At 37.8% G+C, this 25,046-nt stretch overlaps 1 protein-coding gene across 1 annotated transcript in view; it reads right to left on the bottom strand.

Moving 5' to 3' along the window:
• Positions 1-25,046, bottom strand: part of SCFD1 (sec1 family domain containing 1) — a 134,081-nt gene that overhangs the window by 106,617 nt on the left and 2,418 nt on the right. The window contains exons 2-10 of the mRNA XM_074955793.1: positions 21,783-21,853; positions 20,149-20,237; positions 19,277-19,367; positions 17,926-18,048; positions 16,140-16,227; positions 13,007-13,096; positions 9,382-9,437; positions 7,032-7,117; positions 4,098-4,197 (exon numbers count right to left, since the gene is read on the bottom strand). Of these exons, the coding sequence (XP_074811894.1) occupies positions 4,098-4,197; positions 7,032-7,117; positions 9,382-9,437; positions 13,007-13,096; positions 16,140-16,227; positions 17,926-18,048; positions 19,277-19,367; positions 20,149-20,237; positions 21,783-21,853 (794 nt within the window). The remainder of the gene's footprint in view (positions 1-4,097; positions 4,198-7,031; positions 7,118-9,381; positions 9,438-13,006; positions 13,097-16,139; positions 16,228-17,925; positions 18,049-19,276; positions 19,368-20,148; positions 20,238-21,782; positions 21,854-25,046) is intronic.

Below are 25,046 nucleotides of genomic sequence, written 5' to 3'. Positions count from 1 at the left end.
AAACTCTAACATTTTTAATGGAGGTTTTTTGGTATATATTGTACATACAGTACATGGCATGAGAAGATATCTTTAATCTTCCACAACAACATAACTAAGATAACATATATTAAGATCTAAACTGAACATGTATCAAGATAACCGAGTCATTTAAACATAGTCATTTAAACATAGTTCCAGACTGGCATCATCACAGTATAAACACACCTAAAGGAAAAAGACTTACAAAATATCATACGCTCCTATCTACTACTGACACAATAAGAGCAGAGTAATTGCTGACCTATCACACTGGTTTTGTCACTCCTATATGTTCTCATTGTCTTCCTCATAATCCATATCTACCTACTAATACCTAGTGATAATCTAAACAAGAAGAACTCTCTACTATGGTGTAGCTGCTTCCATCATTTCACACTGACTCAGACATACGTCTAGCCTTCAGAGTGATGTTTGGGTTTACTGTGTGTGCTTATTGTGTTGTTGTGTGTGGATTTGTGAGCATGGCTAATGAAGTGTGGGGGCTGTAGTGAGGAGCTTTGTCTTTGGGTTTATTATTCTCTCTTAACAGAGCAGCAGGGTTCAGAGGCAGCATGAGACAGCCTAGCTGTTCCACGTTCTCTTTACTTACTGGATTTTGTGATTGTGAGAAAGACAAGATCAAACACTCTTCCAAATACCCGCATCAATGGGAAGACAAGATAGATAACACACGCCTCCAGAAACTCTTCAGTCAGGAGAGAAAGAAGCTCCCCCAAATATAAGTGGGCAAGATGATCAGAGAACCTCTCCCTTAAACACCTGTTGATATTTGGGGAGTGGGGAAGGACAGTAGTTGGTGGGCACAACACAGAAAAAGATACAGCTGCCCCGAAGGGGTGGGGGGTGATCTGGGAGAACTTTAGCCAAACTCTGTTCCCTCTGGCTGTAGGTATGGTTACCCATGCCTCTCCAGTTTTTTCAAAAGAAGAGGCTATGTATGCCCTCTCCTCTCTTTATCAAAGGCATGTTAGGTTTCCCCCTTACTGCTGCCATTAAGGATATATTTTAGATGCTACAACACTGAGTGAGGCTTGTTCCTTTTTTAGGAAGAAGGCATCCTAAAACTCCACTAAAAATATTTTTTTAGTTACACTCATATTTGGGAATTACTGGCCTTCACTAGTTTTTCTGAAGAACTGAGGGTCAGAGAAAGTACAAGTCTTTCTTATCCATAGTTCATGTATTTTATTTGGCTGTTATCACATCAAAGAACAACAGCATGTGTTGAATTCTCAGATTGCTGGCACCAAGAACAAGCATTATGAGCTAAGAACAGATAAACTTTGTTTGGCCATAAGCATAACAGCCATTTCATTTTGGCACCTCCTCTGCAGCAATCTGCAGACTGCCCATCTAAACCAAACTTTCATAAGCACCTGTATTCTATTGTGTTGGTTCTCAAGCTGCAGTCTGTGTCCCAATCTCTTGGAGAGGCCTTTTTAGTAATAGGAAGCATGAAAACTTAGAATCAAGCATGGGGATTCAGATGTTGGGAGTGGAGAGGCTTTGTGAGAGGATCTGTTTCTTATAAAGTGTCTACAAATTCGAGAACCACAACTCCAGTTAACATGTCATATCAACTTGTGAGTGGGCACAAATGTCCTAACATATGGACATGAATGTAAACTGTCAAGCCCATTCTCGTGTATCTGCTTCGGTTGGGAAGGACAACATTAATGGTCAAGAATATTGACAAAGTAGTCCATGAAGTAGCATTCCACTCCTGTGAGTAATGGGAAATGCTATAGATCGTTCAGGTCAAAATTCCAAAAAAAATCAAATAGCTTGCACACCAAAGAAAAGCATATGAATCCAACGGCTCTTCACCTTCTTATAAGGCCTTTGCTTACGGTTTCCACAAAAACAGATTTTGGTGGACAGCTTCATATGAGTGAATAAGTTAAAAAAAAAGGGGGAGAGAAAGATTACTTCATTAGCAGAAAATTCACATACCATTTCTGTTCAATGAGTCCCTCTCACAGATTACTTTAGCAGTTTGGCAATTATTCTAAAGCTTCCCACTCTGTTTAACATCGCACCTAGGTTGTTTACTCAATCAGAACCCTGTTCCTACAGACAAGTCAGCCTGATTTTATACATATATTTATTTTAAACACACACTACCTTCCTCCCACTCCCTCACTGGAATAGATTTTGATCAGAATCTTCAGATGAGTCTATTTGTAGCAACAGTATCATTATTACCTAAACAGGCAAAGCACAGAGATTTGTGCTTATGCTGGCCTTTAGATCACCATCTCAGATTCCCTTGGCTCCTGTAGTTGAGAGCCAAATGAAAACTGATTTACGTGACAGTACAATTTATGTAATCATCACCTTGGTAACTATTTTCCTATTACAATTTAGAACCCTGTCAACAAAGTCATTCAAGCCATTTCATAAAATGTTGTGCTCATTCAGTGAAGAGCCTGGCATGATTTTTTTTTCAACTGGATACCGCGCCTGCTTTTGAAATTAAATTTTTCCCCTTGATACTAAACTAGAGATCACTCATGTTTCCAAGGGGTGTACAAACTTTGCTAACAGGTTGAACTAGACATTTTAAGAACAAAACATGCACATTCAACAAATGTTGACTTTACAAACAATCTTACAGCCTCAAAAAGGCAGTGACTTTCCATCAGCTGAAAAGTGTAAATGAAAAATACACACCACATGCACAATTTGTTGTGCACAGTAGAATTCTATAAAACCCCACAAGAGATTACAAAAACGTCACCTCAGTGATGCAACAATTTTCAGACAACTCTATGCGCCCGTACATAACTCATAGTAACTGGGCATGTAGTGATGTATATTGCACTTTTAGCATGAACTACAGACTGTGGATGTATATCACAACCTCAGCAACAAATACAAAACACTAACTCAGAGAAGTTACATTAATAGGTCACGTGACATTCATTTTAATATATGTTAAAGAGAACTAATATCCCTCCTGATTTTTTCTATGCAGTTAAATAAAAATTTTATTAGCATATTTTTATATTAGGTTTTCGTAGTTATGTATTTTTTATATATATATATATATATATATATATATATAAATAAATTTCTCCAGTTAAGTAACAAGATTTCCTTCCATTAAAATAAATTTCCAATATAACATGCAGCTGAATTAGGAATTAGGTTGCATATCATTTTCACCATTAACAATGGAGCTCTAAGACATATTAGGTCAGCCAGACGTTTATAGAACTATGTGTAAAAAAAAAAAAAAGCCTTTAATTGCAAGTTGTTTTATAAAATCAGCTCTGGAAGATGTAAATGTTCTAAGCTCCATGCGACTTCCAAAACAAAATAAATATTTATGAAAGTTCTCTCAGCAAGTTCATTTACCAGTTGGTATTTCTCTATATAGAACATCTACACCATCTTGTGGAGACGAAAGGTAAAGTAAGAAATCTCTAAAAACTCAAACTGATACCAAGAGCTGTTTTAAAACTTACTAAAACAATACAAAATATTTACATTTCAGAATAGATAGAATTAAACCATTATAATCTGTACATTTCATAAAACATCCAAAAAGCAAGCTAACAGCAACCTCCCATCATGACAATTTAGTGTCATAAGCATTTGTCTTTGTAGATGGGGAATGAGAGAACACAAGATTTGTATAGGATAGCTGCAGAACAAACCTCAAGTCTTCTTATCTTAGAAAATGACAAACATGAAAATCAGTGACAAAACTTAGATCTAACTGATTTAAGACACATTTTTGCATTAAGAGAAATAAAGCTAACACAAAAAGTATGATTACAAACTTCTGAAAAACAGCCCTGCATAACTGAATTACCAGTATCTTAATAACTACAGCAACATTTTAAATAGTAAATGTTTTAAAAAGGTACTGCAATGTCAAAACTCCCAACCCTTTACAATAAACCTTCCAGATTTGTTTTAGATGAAATAGCTTCCAAATAAATTCAATATATAAAATACGATTTTGATTAAGGGCTGTTACTATATTTAAGAGTAAACTGAAAATACAACTGTACTTTCAATAATAAAAATGAAGTTTATTCTCCTACCAGTACGTCATGCACTAAGGCCTGGTATGTCCAAGTATGGTGTAGAGGAGTTGCTAAATCTATGTTTCTGTCAACAAGGACTAACAAAGGCCTTTGGAAGCTGTAAATAAAAGATATTTTGTCAGTAACTCTTTATACATATTTGGAGGAGTCTCTCAGTCTCTTCAGAAATATCAGAGATATTCTTTGGAGTTTTTCTGTACTGCCAATCTCTTTAAAATAAGTGACCTCACACCTTAGTGATTCAGGGGCCAACTTAGCAATCAGCATTACCCAAAAGAGTAACAGTATTGTGAATTCATTGTTTCATTTACTATGGTACTACATATTCATATTTAAACAATATGACAGGGGAAATATTTTGTTTATATATATTATTCTCCCAGCAAAATGACTGACCAAATATTATTTTATCAACTACAATTGGTTAATAACATAGTAAAAGCATCCTGATTGGTTAATAATTTAGACTGGTTAATAATTAAATCACAGTGTTTTAATACCATGTGCTGCAAAGAGCCGCAGGAGACACACTGAACAGCCACTTACAACTCGGGAGCCTGAGTCTGAGTATCACTGCTTTAAATATTATTCTGCAAATTGTATGTACTACCATGCTGAATTTACAACTTTAGGGAGCTTGGCTTGGGACATAATTAACTGAGAGAATTCACAAAGATAAGATTGAGACCAAGAAATCAGCAATATTAAAAAAAGACTGAAAGTTACATTAAATTCTCATCATCCATATAAAAGCCCAAAGACATATAAACCTTCATATTTCAGGGGAAAAGCCAAATCCTAATTGGCAGGTATTAGAAAGAAACTTCCTGTTTCGGTAGATTATTCCATAATTTTCTGTTACAGAGTTTGTTTCACCTTCCTCTGAAGCATGTTGGAGCCGGCCACTGCCAAAAATGGGATACTGATTAGACAGACATGGGTCTGATGTGATAAGGCAACTCTCACGCTCTGTTATAACTAAAGAGCTACCACACACAATTTTAAATCCAAGTCAAATAACCAGCACCGACCAGCCTTCTTAGTTAATAGCTTAGTTACACAGATTCATGACTGATTATTGAATAGAGACTGTATTAGTATCAATGGGTGATAATCACCTTCTAGCAATGGACAATAATAAAATATTCAGGATGATTAGATCAGATTTGTCAGCAGCTTATGAAATTATTGACTCGTCCACGGAAAGTGGTGAGGTGGATGGATGAAATAGTTTGGGTGGGTTTGGTTCTTCTGAAAAAGATTCTAGAAGTACTGAATCACTGCTTGTGCCCCATGTCCCAAAAGGAACCTCACATCTGCAGTCTCTCTCTCGGGGGCCCATCATGCCACCTCTCCTGTTTGATTTGTACGTGAAGCCACAAAGAGCTTATGGCTTACATTGTCATCAACATGCTGATACTCAACTCCGAGTAAAATTTTCAAAAGTGCCTAAGTAGATTAGGAAAAATCAGTGAGATTTAAACTCCTAAAAGGGTGTTTTTTCCTACTTCTGAAAAGGGGACTTCAGCACTTTTTGAACGTTTTATCCCATCTCCTTTTCAATGAACCCAAATACTATCATTTCATTACTCTCCAAGGGTCTGAACACTAAGCTACAAACTCTGCCACGTCACTGTTTACTCTTTTCCCATCTCATTTATGAATATTTCTTCCATGTTAAAATGAATTACGTATTTGAGGGCCAGATCCTGCACAAATTTGTGTGCTGTATAAGCCAGTGCATAGTGGATTTGCAAGCCACATACAAGAGAACAGGCTTCTACAAGGGCATAGCCTATATCACAATGCACTCCAGCTTATCCCCTACATATCATGCCGTTGTTTCCCAGCACATAAAAAGATACAGTGTGTGCACTGTGACTAGACTAACATATCAGTAATTCACATCCTTGTCAATAAGGTAAGTGGTGTAACAACCATCATCAAACAAAAGCAGTTAATACAACTGCTGTATTAGGGACAGGAGAATGAGGAGCCAGGGCAGACAGGTCAGAGTAGACCAGTGGACCCAGAGCAATGTGCCACTACGAGCAATAAGCCTACCTAACTGAAAGACAGTTATTGTTCTGTTAGTAAGAGGTATCTTATGTCTGTGAAAGGCAATGCAAGATGCCTTGTATCACCAGCCCAATGATACATACAGTATGAGGGCACCAAACAGAAGCAGCCTCACCACACAGTCCCAGAAGGTCATAGGGATAAACAGACATGGAAAGTCATGATCCTCACAGTCCCACAGGGGTAGGTAGAGAGTAGTGGAAGAGAACGGTAGTTGCCAAACCCCATCCCCGCCCTCCAAAGAACGTAAATTCACGTTGTTGGTAATGATCTTTAAAGGCTTTAATAATCCTGGACTGGGATATTAGAGAGACCGTTTCACTCCATACCTGCCCTGTGGCAATTAGGATTAGCTGGGAAGAACTTGCTGTTTGTTTGTGAGGCTGAAATAACCAAGACCAATGGCAGGACTCTCTGAGAGAGTTAGTCTGCCTTTTTTATTACCGACTAAATAAAAGGAAGGTTATGAATATGTCTGAAAGCAACACACCATTCATTCTCATTCTGTAAGTTGATATAGTAGATATTTTTGCAGTATATTTGATCTTTCTGTTGAACAAAATGTTTGTCTTCTTTAATTATATGAAAGTTTTTAGCTCAGGATCTGAGGGCTACATTCTGTCTACCCATAGTGTTTAATCTGATGGGGGTTTTGTTCTATTAATATGAACTGACATTTATTTTCCTTAATATTTCTGAAGACTTCATAAAAGCAAGTTACTCTCAGGCATGAACCACGTCTTTGCATGTGTCTATACAATGTCTAGCTCAAGAGTCCCAAGCCAAATGGGGCCTTTTAGTGTTACTGCAACAAATATATAAAAATAATGCAAAATAACTGTAGCACACTACCTGAATTGTCCAGCCCCAAGTGTGTCACCTGTGAAAAGACTGTTTCTGGCATCTCTGAGGTTCTCTCGGAGTTTCTTATCTAGTTTCTAAAAAATGCAAAGCATCTTTTTACACATCGGTGAGGTTAGCGATTCTCTCAACCAGTTTGTACAATGGACAAAGTTTAAGACAGATGAGCTTTTGCTGATGTCAAGACAACAATTTTCCAAATTTTAGTTTTTCTAATAGTCATGCTACTGCTTAAGTCACACTAACTTACTTTGGACACAGTTTCTCTTACTTGCCATATTGCTATCTTGACAGTTCTGGGCAAATTCCTGATTTTCCAGACAATCCAAGTCCATCTTTAGTGGAGTGTCTGTCTCTCTCTCTCTAAGCACATATTAGTTAGATAAAAAAAAAAAAAGGTGAAGAGAATCATGCAAGTTTCAAAGTCAGGCACTTGAAAGATAGACAATGCTGGATTTATGGTTACTCATGCGAACTGAGTTCTGCCTCCTTTGTGTCCAGCTTGTGCACTGAATGAGGCAAGGGTCCAGTGGAAAAAATGTGATTATGTAATTAAAGCCTGTATCATAATGCATATGCACAAGGGGAAGAATTAAGGCTGCACTGACAACTTTAAATATGGCATTTCCCAGCTTTCAAATGCCAGGTGTTCCCACTACAGTCTGCTACATTGTTATTGTTTTGCATTCTGCCAAAAGTTTTCCTAAGGACTGGAAGCGAGAGAAGGGAAGTGATGATTTTAAAAAGAAAAGGAGGACTTGTGGCACCTTAGAGACTAACAAATTTATTTGAGCATAAGCTTTCGTGAGCTACAGCTCACTTCATCGGATGCATTCAGTGGAAAAACTAGTTCAGTTACCATTAAATTTTATATTCTATGAAAAAAATCACATCTCTAATCTGATGTCATTAAAGAGGTAAAAAATTGCAACTGTAGTCTTGTGAAACATTTCAGATGTGCTATTGACTAAGTAACTAAAAACAACAGTGTTTTGTTTTGTTGTCTTTCCAGCAGTCTCTAAACTGGAGTCAGAAATTCTACAACACTCCCTTTGTTGTTTTGGGAGTTATTTGGATCTCTCCCTTTCCCCCTCCTTCCCCCCCATTTGTTTTTGTTTTGTTTTTTTAAAAAGGAGGAGACAGATATAAGCAGTCAAGTAACCTAGGTTCCCATTCATAGACCTGAGGGGAAGACTGCTGCAGTGAGGCATTAGATATCTGGGGCCAGCTCCAGGAGGAGGCTTGCAGAGGTGGCTTCAGCTGTCAAGGAGGTAATGAGGGAAAAGGTCTGGCCAAAGGAAAGGAGAGACTAAAAGATCCATTCATCTTCTCTATATGTACATGGTATGGGAAGCCCAAAGAATTCAGCATAGGCCACTGCAGCTGCTTCATCACTCACTGTTGTCAAACTAAGGAAGAGTGAATCCTATAAGTCTGACAGCATACCATAACAATTCTCACTATGCCAGCATTTGCTGCATTGGCACATTTGGGTGAGTCACATTTTAAGGATGAAGCTGCTATTATTTCCATTCACATGGGAAAGATTCCTATTGCCCTGTCTTAGCAGGATTTTGAAAGGCTGTTTTAGTCATTTATTCTCCATAGACTTTCATAGCCAAATGCAGATAAAATATTTTTTCTACATAATTTTAACATTATTTATAATAATGTGTCTAATTAGGTCATATAAGCCATATTTAGATATGGATAATTGTAGCTGAAATTAAAGTTATATCAGCTTAAAGGGACAAATCTTTCCCATTACTAAGCAATACTGCAGTAAGTGAAGGAGGCTTTCTCTAAACATTTATTAACAAAGCAATTATCTACTGTACTCATTCTCCAATTACCTTTGCTTACTATTAGCACATTCCCAATTTACATACACCAAAATACTTCGCTCTATGATCATTGCACAAATTCTGATGGGATCCAGAGATCCAAACAAGCACATAAAAACTACAACCATTAACTAAAAAGTAGGACTACAATTATTTACACAAGCATTTTACACAATGCTAACTACCATCTGACAGAGCAGGCAGGGATACATTCCTAGGGTGCTATGTCTAGTGGAAAAGGAGAAGATGAGGGACATTTTGGGCTGGAGAGACATGTGCACCTCCACCCATTGGAGTCTGCTTTCTAAAGATTCTGTGTCTGTGTGACTAGTCACACAACTTCTACAATGAGGCTCTGTGGAAGCAATGTCAGGAAGGAGAACCGTGGCCATTTTCTTTCAGTTTTCCTCTCTGATGTTAAATGTTCAGGGTTGTAAAAAATAAAAATAAAATGCTATTAGGACATTTATTTGAAACAACCATATATTTAGTCTTACCACTGCCACCATTTCTGCTGCAGTTCCTCTTGAACATCTGATTATAGGAATAGCTCCTATTAAAAGATACATTGACCTCTATTTACATTATAATTTCCAGGTCATAAATAATTATACTGCCAAGTTGTGATTTTTATTTTTAAAGCAAATGATTTGGGGTGCCAAATTTTCAAAACACGCAGTCTAAACTGTATATAAAGTATGGCTCTAGTAGTCACTATCCATGAGATCACAAAAAATGGTTTATATCAATACATTTAAACAAAGTATTATAAAAACATAGTAAGAATGATAAATACTTAAAATCATGTTATAAATATATGTTAGCAGTACATTGAGAGTTACAGGAATTGCCAGCTAAAATAGTCAAAAAAACCCGTTCTCTTACCTATCCCACATGCAAATATTAAAAGTTGGGCTGTCAAGCTATTAAAAATATTAATCACACGATTAATCGCACTGTTAAAGAAAATAAAATACCATTTATTTAAATGTTTTTGGGTGTTTTATACATTTTCAAATATATCGATTTCAATTACCACACAGAATACAAAGTGTACAGTGTTCACTTTATATTATTTTTTATTACAAATATTTGCACAGTAAAAAACAAAAGAAATGGTATTTTTCAATTAACCTACTACAAATAATGTAGTGCAATCTCTTTAACATAAAAGTTGAACTTACAAATGTACAATTATGTACAAAAATATAACTGCACTCAAAAATAAAACATTGTAAAACATTAGAGCCTACAAGTCCACTCAGTCCTAGTTCTTGTTCAGCCAATCACTCAGACAAATGAGTTTGTTTACATTTGCAGGAGATAATGCTGCTGGCTTCTTGTTTACAATGTCACTTGAAAGTGACAACAGATGTTTGCATGGCACTGTTGTAGCCAGCGCCACAAGATATTTACGTGCCAGATCCATTAAAGATTCATACGTCCCTTCACACTTCAACCATCCTTGCAGAGGACATGCGCCCATGCTGATGATGGGTTCTGCTCAATAGCGATCCAAAGCAGTGCGGACTGATGCATATTCATTTTCAACATCTGAGTCTGATGCCACCAACAGAAGGTTGATTTTCTTTTTTGGTGGTTCAGTTCTGTAGTTTCCGCATCGGAGTGTTGTTCTTTTAAGACTTCTGAAAACATGCTCCATACCTCATCCCTCTCAGATTCTTAAATCTTGGGTCAAGTGCTGTAGCTATCTTTAGAAATCTCACATTGGTACCTTCTTTGAGTTTTGTCAAATCTGCAGTGAAAGTGTTCTTAAAACGAACAACATATGCTGGGTCATCGTCCAAGATTGCTATAACATGAAATATATTGCAGAATGTGGGTAAAACAGAGCAGAAGACATACAATTCTCTCCCAAGGAGTTCAGTCACAAATTTAATTAACATATTATTTTTTTAACGAGTGTCATCAGCATAGAAGCATGCCCTCTGGAATGGTGGCCAAAGCATAAAGGGGCATACAAATGTTTAGCATATCTGGCACTTAAATACCTTGCAATGATGGCTATAAAACTGCCATGTGAACAGCTGTTCTCACTTTCAGGTGACATTGTAAATAAGAAGCGTAAATAAGAATTATGTCCTGTAAATGTAAACAAACATATTTGTCTTAGCGATTGGCTGAACAAGAACTAGGACTGAGTGGACTTGTAGGCGCTGAAGTTTTACATTGCACTCAAAAAACAAAACAGATACGTAACAAAAAAAAAAATCTACATTTGTAAGTTGCACTTTCATGATAAAGAGATTGCACTACATTACTTGTATGAGGTGAATTGAAAAATACTATTTCTTTGCTTATCATTTTTACAGTGCAAATATTTGTAATAAAAAATAATAATAATAATATGAAGTGAGAACTATACACTTTGTATTCTGTGTTGTAATTGAAATCAACATATTTGAAAATGTAGAAAAACATCCAAAAATATAATAAACTTCAATTGGTATTAACAGTGCAATTAAAAGTGCGATTAATCGCAATTTTTAAAATCAGGATTAATTTTTTTGAGTTAATCGCATGAGTTAACTGCGATTAATCAACAGCCCTAATTCAAAGTTAAGAAATTTTAAAATATAATTTACATTATTTATGCTGTTTATTTACTTTTTCATTTCTCGCTGATTAGACAATCAAATAGATTAATCAAGTTTGCTTTTGCTTAGTTGTTTTTGCTTTGATGCTCAGGGTCTCTTCCATTACGACAATACTGCAAGATCTGGGTTGCAACTCATTGCAGGGGAATATTTATTTATTAAAATAAATTTTTCATTGGAATTTCAGGCTTCACCTGTCATATACTGAATTTTTAAATACATGTAAGTTGAAACGCTGAAGATTCAAGGGGCTCTGTAAGATACATTTTACTTCTTGCCACAGAAACTAAGGCATTCAACAGGTTCTAAGGATCCTTCTAATTCTGAGTGCCCTGGGGGCTGCTAAACTCTCCTCCTCAAGAAGTTACAATTTTAGGCAGTGAAAAGGGAACTAAATCTGAGAGCTGTCAATTAGCACTTCAGTGCTTATAATTTTAAGCATGTTAAATTTTACTCACTTAGTTGCTATTAAAATGGACATATACACTTTTCAATAATTTCTCTGACAGTTATCCAACCATTAATGACAAACATTGATAATATCTTGTATGCTATCTAACAAAAACTTGTTTATCAGCAAAAACTCTGACCATCTCTCAAAATCTCAGAATAAGAGAGATTTTATTTTGTTGGTTGTCATCAAGATTGGTTGTTTGTCATGGCAAAAAATGACAGCAATTTTACTGTAAGAAAAGGAGAAGTAATGGAACAACATATCCTTTATTTTACAATATGAATTATTTAAAATATTTAATATTTTCATAAAATTAAAAACACTCCATGACCAAGTTAGTTATGGTGTTACTGACCATGAACTTTTATGAAAAATATTAAGGGTGGGAATTTCAAAATTATTCAGCATTCGCTCAGCTCTGTTCCTAATTAAGCAGTTTTCAGCATGAAGCACTGAAGCAGGAGCATTTTTACCACTGACTTAAACAGCAGCAGATTTATGCCAACAATAAGCAATTTTGAAAAGCCCACCTTAAAAGTCATGGTTTGTGTTACAGATGTCATGTGACAAACAGAGAGGTTTAGAAACAGTTTTAAAAATCTACAGTAGACTATGAAATCCTCTTCTATCACCTTCACAATCACAAACTCTGTGTAGGACATGACTGAAATAATAAGGTAAAGGTTGTTGTGAACTATGAGTTTCAGTTAAAAGAATATCCAGTTTTCAGTGAAAAATATTAAACTAACACCTTGCACTTCCTATAGCATCTTTCATCCAAGGATCTCAAGACAAAATTTTTCAGACACTAAGACTCCACTCTTATAATGGGAATTACTGCCTATTCAACAGTGTTTTCAGAGCAAAACCCAGGTCTAGTGACTGGCCAAAACTTACATATCAAACAGAATCCAGGGGTCTTGCATTGACCCTACTTCCTCTCACAGGCTGCATATGTGGAAGTTTAGAGACTTACAATATGTAATTAAAAATGCAGATCTCTTAGAAGGAACAGCGCATTGAGAAATATACCGGAACTTGTAAACTTACCAAGTGTAACAAAAAAGCAGAAGAGACTATCAACCACAGTGTCCATAATGGCCTCCATTTCAGTGTCCGTTATATCTGGTCTGTTAATGGCTAAAACATTGTAAAATAAAGAAAAAAAAGTGGAGTTACAGTCTAAAACTAATATAAAACACAGTGAGGAAATCTCCTACAGCAGCCAAGCAGTGACTCTCAGTCATCAACACTGAAGAAGTGACCAAAGTAAGAAAGCTGTGATGAAGGCCCCACTTAATGCTTCCACTCCTGTTCCCAATTAATTTTTTAAAGTCACGAATAATGGAAAAACATGAAGAAGAAATTAGTTTTACTGGTTAGAGCAAAACCAACACTGTGCAATCTTCTTCCACATATCTTACAATACATGTCAACCCTGACCTTACCCTATTACTACCGCAGCTATGGGTGGAGATGGAGAATCAAGACAATGTGTGCGGTGATTTTGGACTAACATCCACTTGGAAACCAGCTTCCTGAGGTGGAACACACTGTGCTATCTAGAGAATAAAAATTCTGTATCTGTACAGATATTACAATATGTTATTTTATATTTAAGAAAGTTCCAAACTCAATGGTCTGTAACATATATAATAATTACTCCATTAATGGTTTAAAAAATATTTTGCTATCAATGACAATCTGCATGCAAATCTTCTGATCCAGGGATAATTCCAAAGTATTTTATAATATAGATAGGGAGATACACAGAGTTTGTGTGTGTAAAACCTTCCCTATAGCTGCTCTACTGTAGCGTAATAAATTTTATCTTTAACTAATATTTCTGATTCTAATAAAACAGTATTAGACAAGCTTGGCTATCAACTTCTGTTTATTTAGGACATTGTGGTAACAATCACCATTTTACACAACAAACCTAAGCTGGTTACGTATACATTTTTTTTTTTCTTTTTGGTGGGGCAGGAAAAGATTGTGAAGTTAGTTTACTCTAGGTTCATCATATCTTAATTGAAATCTACAGAATATTACAGCATTTGAATTTTGAAAAATGAATTTGTTTAGAAAGGAAGCAAAAAATTGGGTGGACCCATTCTAACAAGTTGATAGGGGAAAGTATTTAATGACTGGTTATTGCTTAGAAGACTGGTAATTGCTGTCATAATTAGAAAACTATCCTCTCTCTGATCTCCCAGCCTCCTTAGTAGATCGCTAGTAAAATAAAAAAGGCAGGGATCAAACATCTGCACCTCAGATTTTTAGGTGCTTCTGTTCAAGAAGTTATGTTCTCCATGGCTAATACTTGAATAAATATGCAGCATGCACCCATGTACAAAACTAATGAAGAGTGACTCTAAAAACTGACAGGTTTCAGAGTAGCAGCCATGTTAGTCTGTATCTGCAAAAAGAAAAGGAGTACTTGTGGCACCTTAGAGACTAACCAATTTATTTGAGCATAAGCTTTCGTGAGCTACAGCTCACTTCATCGGATGCATTCAGTGGAAAATACAGTGAAACTCATCACTTCATCGGATGCATGCTTATGTTCAAATAAATTTGTTAGTCTCTAAGGTGCCATAAGTACTCCTTTTCTTTCTAAAGACTGACTTGTTAGCCAATTTCTATGCTGGTTCCAACTCACTACATTCTGGAATAAGAACGTCTATACAAGGAGTTATTCAAGAATACCTGTTCCTGAATAGCTCCATGTGTAAATAAGCCCTGTGAGTGCGTACAAACCTATAGTAGTACGTTCTTCTATTTGGAGCACTAATTTCAATTTTTTTTGTTTTTAGAACTGTACAATATTCTTAAAAATGTTTACGTTTAAGACAGTACTCTTCCGCCACTAAAAAAACATATACAGTAACTCCTCACTTAAAGATGTTCCAGTTAATGTTGTTTCATTGCTGATCAATTAGAGAACATGCTCATTTAAAGTTGCGCAATGCTCCCTTATAAGGTTGTTTGGCAGCCGCCTGCTTTGTCCACTGCTTGCAGGAAGAGCAGCCCGTTGGAGCTACCTGGTGGGGGCTTGGAACCAGGGTGGACGGGCAGCCCTCCTATCAGCTCCCCCTCCCCTAAGTTCCCTGTACCGCAGCCGCCCAGCAGGCTATCAATGGCTGGGCAGCTCAGCTGTCCCTCCCCTCACTGACGTGTGCTGCTCCTGCCCTCTGCCTTGGAGCTGCTCCCGGGAGCCTCCTGCTTGCTGTGTGGGGAGAGGGGAGGGTAAAGAGGGGTGCTAATGTCAGGGTGTTCCCTCCCTCCCCACTCCTTTACCCCATTTCCACAGAGGGGGGTTGGGTGGGGTGTCAACGGACACAGGACAGGGCTCAGGATGGAGGGAGCTTGCTGATCTACTTTAAAAGGCAATGTACTTAGAGTGGCATCAACGTACTTAAAGAGGCAATGCGGGTCTGTCTCTCTCTCTCACACGGTGTGTGTCTCTGTCATGCTGTCTCTGCTCCCTCCATTCGTGCTGCCTTGTAGAATGTGAAGCTATATTAACAACATGTTAACCTTTGAGGGCTCAGCCAAGTGCTAGTTCATAATTTAGCAGTAAGGCATTCCCTGGGAAATGTTCCACCTTCTGACTCCACCACCTCAACCAAGCTTCACAATCATCGTTACTGTGTACAGTATTAAATTGTTTGTTCAGAACTTATACTGTGTATGTGTGTGTGTAAATATATAAAATATAGTCTTTTGTCTGGTGAAAAAAATTTCCCTGGACCCGAACCCCCACTATTTACATTAATTCTTATAGGGAAATTGGATTCATTTAACATTGCTTCACTTAAAGTAGCATTTTTCAGGAACACAACTGCAACATTAAGCGAGGAGTTACTGTATTTTCACTCAAGATCAGAATAACCAAGTGGTTAAGGCATTGGATTTTAAGATCCTATTAACATGTATCTGCATGGTTTTGAACCCCATTTCTAGTAAATTCTTGTGAAGTCAGATTAACTCATCACAGAGACCTCTTCTGGCCTTAAAACAGAAAAAGATTTTAGATTTATATATCTGCTAAATTGGAAAGCCTCAATTACAGAACAGAACTCATTTAAGATCATTATTAGATATTGTTTTGACTTCAGAGTAAGCTTACATTTTAGATATTCAATGGTAACAAATGTTATACAAATGAAATTTTACCTACCACGATATGAGATGAGCTCCTTATTTTGATTACACAATACAAACATATCATCTTCCAAAGTAATAAAATTGAGATACTGATCAAAGACCTACAAATTAAGGGACAAAAAAAGAATCAGTTTAGTTCCACCAATGGCTATTAGCCAAGATGGCCAGGGATGCAACCCTATGCTTGGGATGACCCTAAATCTTTGACAAGCAAGGGGAAGACAGAGGTGGATCACTCCAACTGCCTTGTTCTGTACACTCCTCTGAAGCTCTGGTACTGGCGACTACCGGAGACTGGATACTGGGCTAGATGGACCATTGGTCTGACCCAGAATGGCAGTTCTTATGACTAAGGCTGCAATTTAGCCACGGAGGTCATGCAATCTGTGACTTCCAAAAAGCGCCAGCAGGGTCCCCTGTCACCTGCGGAGGAAGGGAGCTGCGGGGTAGCCCTGCTGCCCCAGGTGGCTGGAGGGACCCTCCACTGCTCCCACCCTCCCTGGGAGGGATCCCAGAGCTCCTGGCCACTGCTGGTGGCAGGGGGAACCCCCACAGCTCAGAGCCCTCAGCAGAGGGGGACCCTGGAGCTCTGAGATGCTACGGGTGACGGGGGCGCCTGGAGCTCCCAGCCATGCACAGCTGCCCAGGCTCCCCATTTTGTCACGGATAGTTTTAGTAAAAGTCAGGGACAGGTCACGGGCTTCCATGAATTTTTCATTATTGCCTGTGACCTGTCCGTGACTTTAACTAAAAATATCTGTGACAAAATCTTAGCCTTAAGGATGACAATCATTACAATATGCTAAGAATAAAGTGTGAAACTGTCTTGTCTTAAACATATATTCATGACTTGTTAAGCTTTAATCTGAAACTGAACAATACCAGGTATCTATCTATAGTAACTACAGCATAATTTATAAGGTCTGACATTCAAATAAAGAAACTGAATAAGATACAACTACAGCTGAAATATCTTAGAGAGTGCTGCTCAGAACTATTAAGAAGAAACAAATATTAAATGTTTCTAGGGCACTAATCTACTAATAAAAGCTAGAATATAAAAATTAGACTTTGCCTTTTGTTGAGGTGTTTAGCACTCAATCTGGCTGCATTGAAAGATGTTCATCTTCACAAAACGATGAAATAATTTCAACACTATCATGAGTGTGCTGTATAACACCTTTTGTTTATTCATATGTTCAGAAAAATAATAATGGAAAATACAAATATCTGGGTAATGCGTAAAAGGGAAGAAACAAATGTCTGAGCACTGAAGCCAATGTAGATATACCAATTAACACAAACTGAGGATGTGGCCATGAGAGTTTAATAGTAGTAGTAGTTTGAGCTGAATTAAAAATTTGGTAACCGCTCCTCTCTCCCCAATTGTAAACTATAAAAATGAGGAGCGAAAGTGAATAATGTGATCTGAAATATGAAGAGAGTTCTTCAGAAATATACATCTTTGATATGTCTGCTGCATGTCAATCTTTACTCTAAGTTTCCTCGTTTTTTAATAATTTAGCAGATAATTTTAAATATAATTTGTGCATGGATTGTCTGTCCATTCCAGTTGTACATTCTCAATTTCCAACAAAGATTGCAATCACAAATTATTTATGTCAGTTTGGGAGCAGAAAAATGAAGCTAAAAGGATATATGGCATTAGGTCAGCCCAAATGAAATGAACATTTATATTTCATTAATATTTTAATACTAAATGCTTTGTGAAACATTAAAAAATGCAGAGTTTTTAAAAGTGAAGGTCCTTTAATATCACAGCCTGCACAATTTCTTACCTTCGCTACTTGTGTTACTGCACTAGCCCCTAAAGCAGCATTTGCAATATCTTCCAGTTTACTTCTTGAAATGGCAGAAATAAAATTTAAATAATATGATTCATAAAGCTGATTTCGAAGATCCTGAAAGCAAAAATTAATAGCTTTTACTCTCAATAGGTACTACAGAGCAACTAGCTAAAAATGAAGATACTTCTTAAAAATTCAATAATCTTTATTACCTAGTGTTCTAGTTATCATTGAAATGAAATTATTCTGTTGTGCTCAGCTGACTGTTGATACATAAAAACATTGTATTGTATATTAACGGAGGTTGCTAGATGTAGGGATAGTTATGAAATTAAAGAAGTAAAGTTATCTTAAGTTTGGTTAAGAAAATAATATATTTGCGGGTATGTCAGAAAAGGCACTAATCATCAAATAAAGGAAGCTGGTGAGAATAAGAAGTTATAAGACCAGAATGTAACGTGCAAAGAATGCATGGTTCAAAAAATAATTAATAAAATAAAAGGCTGCAGTAACAAAACAAAGAAATACGGTCTGAAAAGAAGCAAGCACAAACTTTCCCATTGTTCTGCAGGTAAGCAAGGAAAGGGAGGAGGAAGGATAGCACTAATGATAAACTGCTTCAAACTGGGTTTTTGCTCAAGCTAGCAAGTTAGCTGAAGCGTACAAAGGGCCATGAATCTGAAGGTTCTTTATCAGAACCATTCCAACCATGCTGAGACAAACAGGATGAAAGGACTATTCTCTGGTCTGGTCTATCTGTGAGCATAATTGATCATATGCTTACAGATGTGTGTTACTGTACTAGGTATAGTACATTGCTTATTTTTTACGGTTTTTTAGGCACATTTAAAGCAATTGCACAACTACCATCTGGCCTTTGGACTTAATAAAGGAATTTATGGGGTAATGTCTGGTGGTGCCCTGTCTTATTAATATTCATAAATAATAACTCCAACACTGGACACATAACATACCTAACACAAAACATCAAAAGCAAGGAAATGAAACTTAAGCTATTTAACAGTGCATACGTCTCTACTATTCCACCCAAATACAGACTACACCATGGAGCATAACCAGCAGGGATGCCTATGTTCAAATCACCCTCTTCCCACAACTACATAGCCCCTCCTGGCTATTGCTCTCTCTTAAAGTTCTGGGAAACATCAGCTTCACAAATTACAGTCTGGATACAGAAGTAGTTTTATAACAGAATTCCTTTTTGTGGCAAATATAGATTAATACATTCAGTATGTTAAAATTTGATAAAAGATGCACTCATAATCTCACATGAATTAGTTCTGGACTCCTATTTCAAACATTAAGTGTGCACATTAGTTACCTGGCACATTCTGTCAATATTTTCTTCTGTTGGCATTACAAAGTATACTGCTGGAACATCTGGAATAGGATCTCGATCAGAATGCAAAAGCCTAAGGGAAAATCAAAACTAAGTTACCTTTCCAATTACTGTTGTTTCTCTTCCTATTCATTCAACACCATGAACATCAGAAAATAAAATGTTTAGTTTTATAAGGATGATTCAATTTTGTAGAATTCCTCTTTATGTCTTATGAAGCTTGATTTCAGCAATATCACCACACACACAATGGTCAATTATTTCAAAAATTAAAAAAAAATTACTTGCTAGACGAACACTAACCCTAAATTAACAGTTGAGAGCTCCAGGATAGCAGGCAGACATTGCTAAGATCTGTCTCTGTTATGAAGGGTAAGAAGGAACGGAGAGGTGGTTGGGTCTATTCAGCCCTTTATGGGGGCCAGAAGGAAATGCAAGGGCACACAGGATGCACATACATCCTCAACATTCGCTTGACAAAAAAATCCTCTCTCATGAACATGCAAACTCACAGTTGGATCAACGTGGATAAATACTTGAAGAAGAATACTGGGTTATTTTATTTTTATTTATTCATTTGAGAGGGAGTCCCTCATCTTCCACTGCGTAGGAAATGCTTCTGACTAGTTTGATAACTTTACCCATCCTTTAGCCACAGTATCCCTACTGGATTTGGGCAGGGGTAAGAACAGAATCTTCAGTTAAATTTTTAAAAGCGCCTTTGGATTTTTTGTACTGATTCAATAGACTTTGTATGTGATTTTTTAAGAATATAAACAACTGGAGTCTTTGATACATGGTTTGAAGAATAAGTAAACAGATATAACTAACAAATGTAAGCACAAAGTACTCACAGATGCAAGGTGATGCCCATGTCTCTCAGCTCTTTCACTGACAGCAAAGGAGAGATGATATCTTGGCCAAATCTGTCATAAATGAGAACCTATAAAACATAGAATGAAAATGTTAAAATATTTATTAATATGAAAATTTTATTAAATTTTGTAAGTTCTTCCATTCCTATCATTACTGTTTACTAAGAGAAAATAAAGCAGAAAAAAAAAAACAAATGAGCCACAAAAAAGAAAGATGGAGAAATCTTGCCAGAATCAGTGCTTCTTGTCAGTCAAACAAGAAGCTCTGCATCCAGAAAAGTAATTACTGTGAAGTGCAAAAATATCACAAAAAGGCCAACTCCTCTGACCTGAAAAAGAGAAAACTGATGGTACAGGACTGAGTGGAAGAAGAGAAGGAAAATATCATTTGGGGGGAATTAAAATCATTCCAGAATGCCATATTGAAAAAATAGTAATGAAGGAATCTTTGGCTCTGCTTGCCCTAGATTTACTACTTTAAAAATTCAGTTTCTTCCTTTGAGTTCCCTTCTCTTTCCCATTTCTACCTATTTAATTCTGAATTTTTGCCAGTGCTTACCCCCATGTTACAAATGAGTCTTTGTCACTGGACTCCAGTAGGTCCTAAGTTTCTTCCACTAGTTTCTTCTCAGGTTCTCACTTAAAATATATAATAAGTTTTCCTAGAACTTCAGTTCGGCATTGCTTCCTTAAGATGCTGTACTTTTAAACATGTATCTTTTCCATCAACCAGAATGTGCAATACATAGGATAAAAACCCTTACAGAGTAAAAGAATTTAAGTACAAGAACAGAACAAACACTATTGACAACACAAAGGAGAAAAGACTAGGCCAGTGGCTCTCAAACTTTTTTAGTGGTGACCCCTTTCACATAGCAAGCCTCTAAGTTCGACCCCCCCTTACAAATTAAAAACACTTTTTATATATTTAATACCAGTATAAATGCTGGAGGCAAAGCAGGGTTTGGGGTGGAGGTTGAGCGCTTATGACCCCCCCATGTAATAACCTTGTGACCCCCTTGGGGGTCCCAAGCCCCAGTTTGAGAACCTCTGGGCTAGGCATAATTACGCAGTCTCCTATGGGTGTTCAGTATTTCCTGTGCACAATGGCTAAATGCATCACATCATAATTAAGTTGTATGTATGTCATTGGAAACTTGGCCTGAAAAAGGTGAATTTTTCATGACAAATTTTCAGAAGATAATTGGTGAAAGTAATCAAACTGTACGCAACCAAGAGTCTAGATTAAAACTAAAACTTTTAAAAAGGAAACTTATACACCTTCAATGATTTGTTACTACCTCATCCCCAATTCTATTATTTTGCTCCAATACTATAGTTTGTTTTCTAATGTAAAGAAATTAAACTATTTTAATAATTAAAAAAGCATCAGCCCAATGGAAAGATAAAGTGCCTATAAAATGTTAATTTTCTCAAAACATGACAAATAGTCGGAAATTGCAGGTTACTACTATAATATACCAGAAACACTTGGTCTGATTCTACCTTACGGTTGCCAGATTTTTACCTCCAATTGGTTAAAAACTGATAATCTAAACTTTTGGACATGCTGTAAGGTTGCCTTTTAGAGTAAGTCAAGTAGTTTCTCTTACCTTCCATACAGGTTCTCCTGTGCTGTTTTTAATAGGAGGAACATTAAAATTCAACATACGCTTCAAGGCCACTGAAAAATAGTGAGATCAAAACATCCAATTACTATTATGTTAGTTTTACTTTTTTCCTTGATAACCGTTGAGACCAAATATGTTTCCAAGGACAAAAGATGCTTTTGTGAGTACTGGTTTTTTCCAAAGGTCCAAAGCAAGAAGACAATTTTAAATTCCTTTTTTCCATAGACTTACAGACTTTAAGGTCATAAAGGACCATCATGATCATCTAGTATGACCTCCTGTACATTACAGGCCACAGAACCTCACCCACCCACTCCTGGCTGAGTTACTGAAGTCCTCAAATCATGATTTAAAAATTTCCACTTACAGAGAATCCACCATTTACACTAATTTAAACCTGGAAGTGACCCGTACCCCTATGCTGCAGAGGAAGGCAAAAACAAAAAAAAAAAAAAACAAACAAACAGAAAAACCCCCAAGGGTATCTGCCAATCGGAGCTGGGGGAAAATTCCTTCCAAACCCCAGATATAGCAATCAGTTAGACCCTGAGCGCGCGGGCAAGACCTACCAGACAGACACCTGGGAAAGAATTCTTTGTAGTACCTCAGAGACCTCCCCATCAAGTGTCCCATCACCAGCCATATAATCTTTGAGATAAGTCAAGAACAATAGATCTCAACATGAATTTATGAAGTTCAACTAACTATTGCTGATAGAAAGGAAAGTCTTTAAACCTGAAGACAGAATCTCTTCTTCCTATCACTGGAACAAATTGTAGCCAAATGAGAATTTTGTTAATAAGAACAGCTGCCAGAACAGGTCACACAACTCAGCTCAGCTCTGTCCATTAGATCTATGACTTCCCCAATCTCTTAGCAAGTTTGAATCTTTTAACAAGGAAAGCTACCTTTCTAGCATCTCCTATAGCAGGAAGAACACAAAACATAATGGCCAAAAAGTTTCTTAAGACAATCAAGGCAGACTATAGTAACTCATAAACAGATGGTGGTCACTGACATATTGAAAAGTGCACATTCTAGTGTGTGCACCTTTAAAGAAAAAGTAATAATGGTTAAGCTATGGGAGGTAAACTCAGAACTAATAAAAAGGAAATATTTCACAGAGCATGCAGTCTGGAATTCACTCTACAGGTGGTAAGCAAGTTAAATACTATGAATGGATTTTAGAAGATGGAAGATTAGATAGCCAAAGGAAAGAAGATAGTCATAAATTACTAAAGTTTAGAATTAAAATACATTTATGTATTGAAAAATGCTTAATTTTTGACTCAAACAACAAATCACATTTTAATATATGATATCTCATTCCAAGTGTATGCTAAAATAAATCTGAAAATACCAAAAGAATGCTGAAAATTATTTGGGCAGAAGCACTCCTTTTACCTTTTCTGGTGGAGCCATACAAACATGTGGACAGAAAAATAAAAAAAAAAAAAATATTACTACCTCAGCAGCCCCAGAGCTTCCTGCAGCCACAGGTTGCTGGATATGGGTCTGATCTCCCCGCGAGAGTGGCCATGCAGGGGAAGAATAAGTCTGTCCCTCCCCACCCTGGCTAGGACTATCAGCCAGGAGCCCCCAGCTAGGCTCCCAGCAGCACAGGAGAAATAAGACCCACCTCCAGGAACCTCCTGTGGCTGCAGGAAGTTCCGAGGATCCTGCCTTCAGATCCCAGCTCTGAAAGCAGCGCAGAAGTGAGAGTGGTAATCCCGTGAGCCCCCCTACAACAGCTTTGCGACATCCCCCCCGTCCCACAACCTGCACACAACACCAAGAAATGGGTCAGAACCTGCACACAACACCAAGAAATTTCAGATGTAAACATCTGCAAACATGAAATTGACTAATTTTCAAATCCTATGGCCACGAAATTGACCAGAATGGACCCTGAATTTAATAGGGCCCTATTAATAAGTTACAGATAACTGCTCTGAGGAGTCTACAATCTAAATTAAGACTGACCACATTGTGAAATATCAGACAGTAGGAAGCAATACTGGGAGATGAAGATTACATCAGTCAAAATTCATAAAGTGTACTCAGTACTCTGATGTATCTTTTTTAGTTGCTCTGGACTTTTAAAATAAGTTATAGGATTCATGGATTGTGCCCAGAACAGAAGAAAAAGTGGAGTTTAGTGATAGCGACTGAAATAAATGAGTAATGAGGAGAAATGTGGAAGGAGGAGGAGGTGGTTGTACAGAAGAAAGGATCAAAGATAACTAGATAAAGGGCAGCATTGAAGGATGGAATTGCTTGTAGTTTAAGGAAATTAAAGGAATATCAAACTGCACTATTATTGCAAAGACTAAGTACTGGTTGAAGAGATAAAATAGGAGAAGATGAGATTAAGACACAGAAAGGGAATAACAAAGACTGAAGGAGATACAGTAGCTTATACAGGAACTCAAGAAGTAGGTTGAGATGGTTAACACAGAAAACAAGGAAGATGATTTTAGAACAGAGGTGGGCAAACTACGGCCCGCGGGACCCTCCTGCCCAGCCCCTGAGCTCCTGGCCCAGGAGGCTAGCCCCCGGCCCCTGCCCCACTGTTCCTCCTCCCCCGCAGCCTCAGTGTGCCATGCTGCCGGTGTAGTGTATTAAACTGCTCCACGTAGGAATGTACTACTGATAGCAATTACAGAGAGCAATTTACTACACTACACCGGCGCAATGCTCTCGGCAGCCAGGCAACACTCTGGGCGGTGTGGCTGTAGCACTGCCAGCCACTGGTGCTCTGTGCTGCGTAGTAAGGGGGCAGGGAGCAGGGGGGGGTTGGATAGCGGGCAGGGGAGTTTGGGGTGGTGGTCAGGGGGTGGGGCTGTGGATGGGGTCAGGGCGGTCAGAGGGCAGGGAACGGGGGGGGGGTGAATGGGGGCAGGGGTCCCAGGGGGGCTGAATGGGGACAGGAGTACCGGGGGGGCAGTCAGGAAGGAGGGGGGGTTGGATGGGGTGGTAGGGTGCAGTCAGGGGTAGGGTTCCGGGGGCAGTTAGGGGACAGGGAGCGGGGGGGGGTGTGGATGTGGCAGGGGTCCTGGGGGAACAGGGGGGGTTGGATGGGGCAGGAGTCCTGGGGGGGGCACCAGGAGGTGAGAAGTAAGTGGGGGCAGATAGGGGGTGAGGGCACAGCCTGGCACAGCCTCCCCTAACCGGCCCTCCATACAATTTCCGAAAGCCGATGTGGCCCTCAGGTTAAAAAGTTTGCCCGCCCGTTTTAGAAACAAT

The sequence above is a fragment of the Natator depressus genome, chromosome 6 (genome assembly GCF_965152275.1).
Source record: "Natator depressus isolate rNatDep1 chromosome 6, rNatDep2.hap1, whole genome shotgun sequence".
In the NCBI taxonomy this organism is placed as follows: Eukaryota; Metazoa; Chordata; order Testudines; family Cheloniidae; genus Natator; species Natator depressus.
Note: the sequence above shows the minus strand (reverse complement) of the source record. Positions and strands in the feature narration are given on the sequence as shown.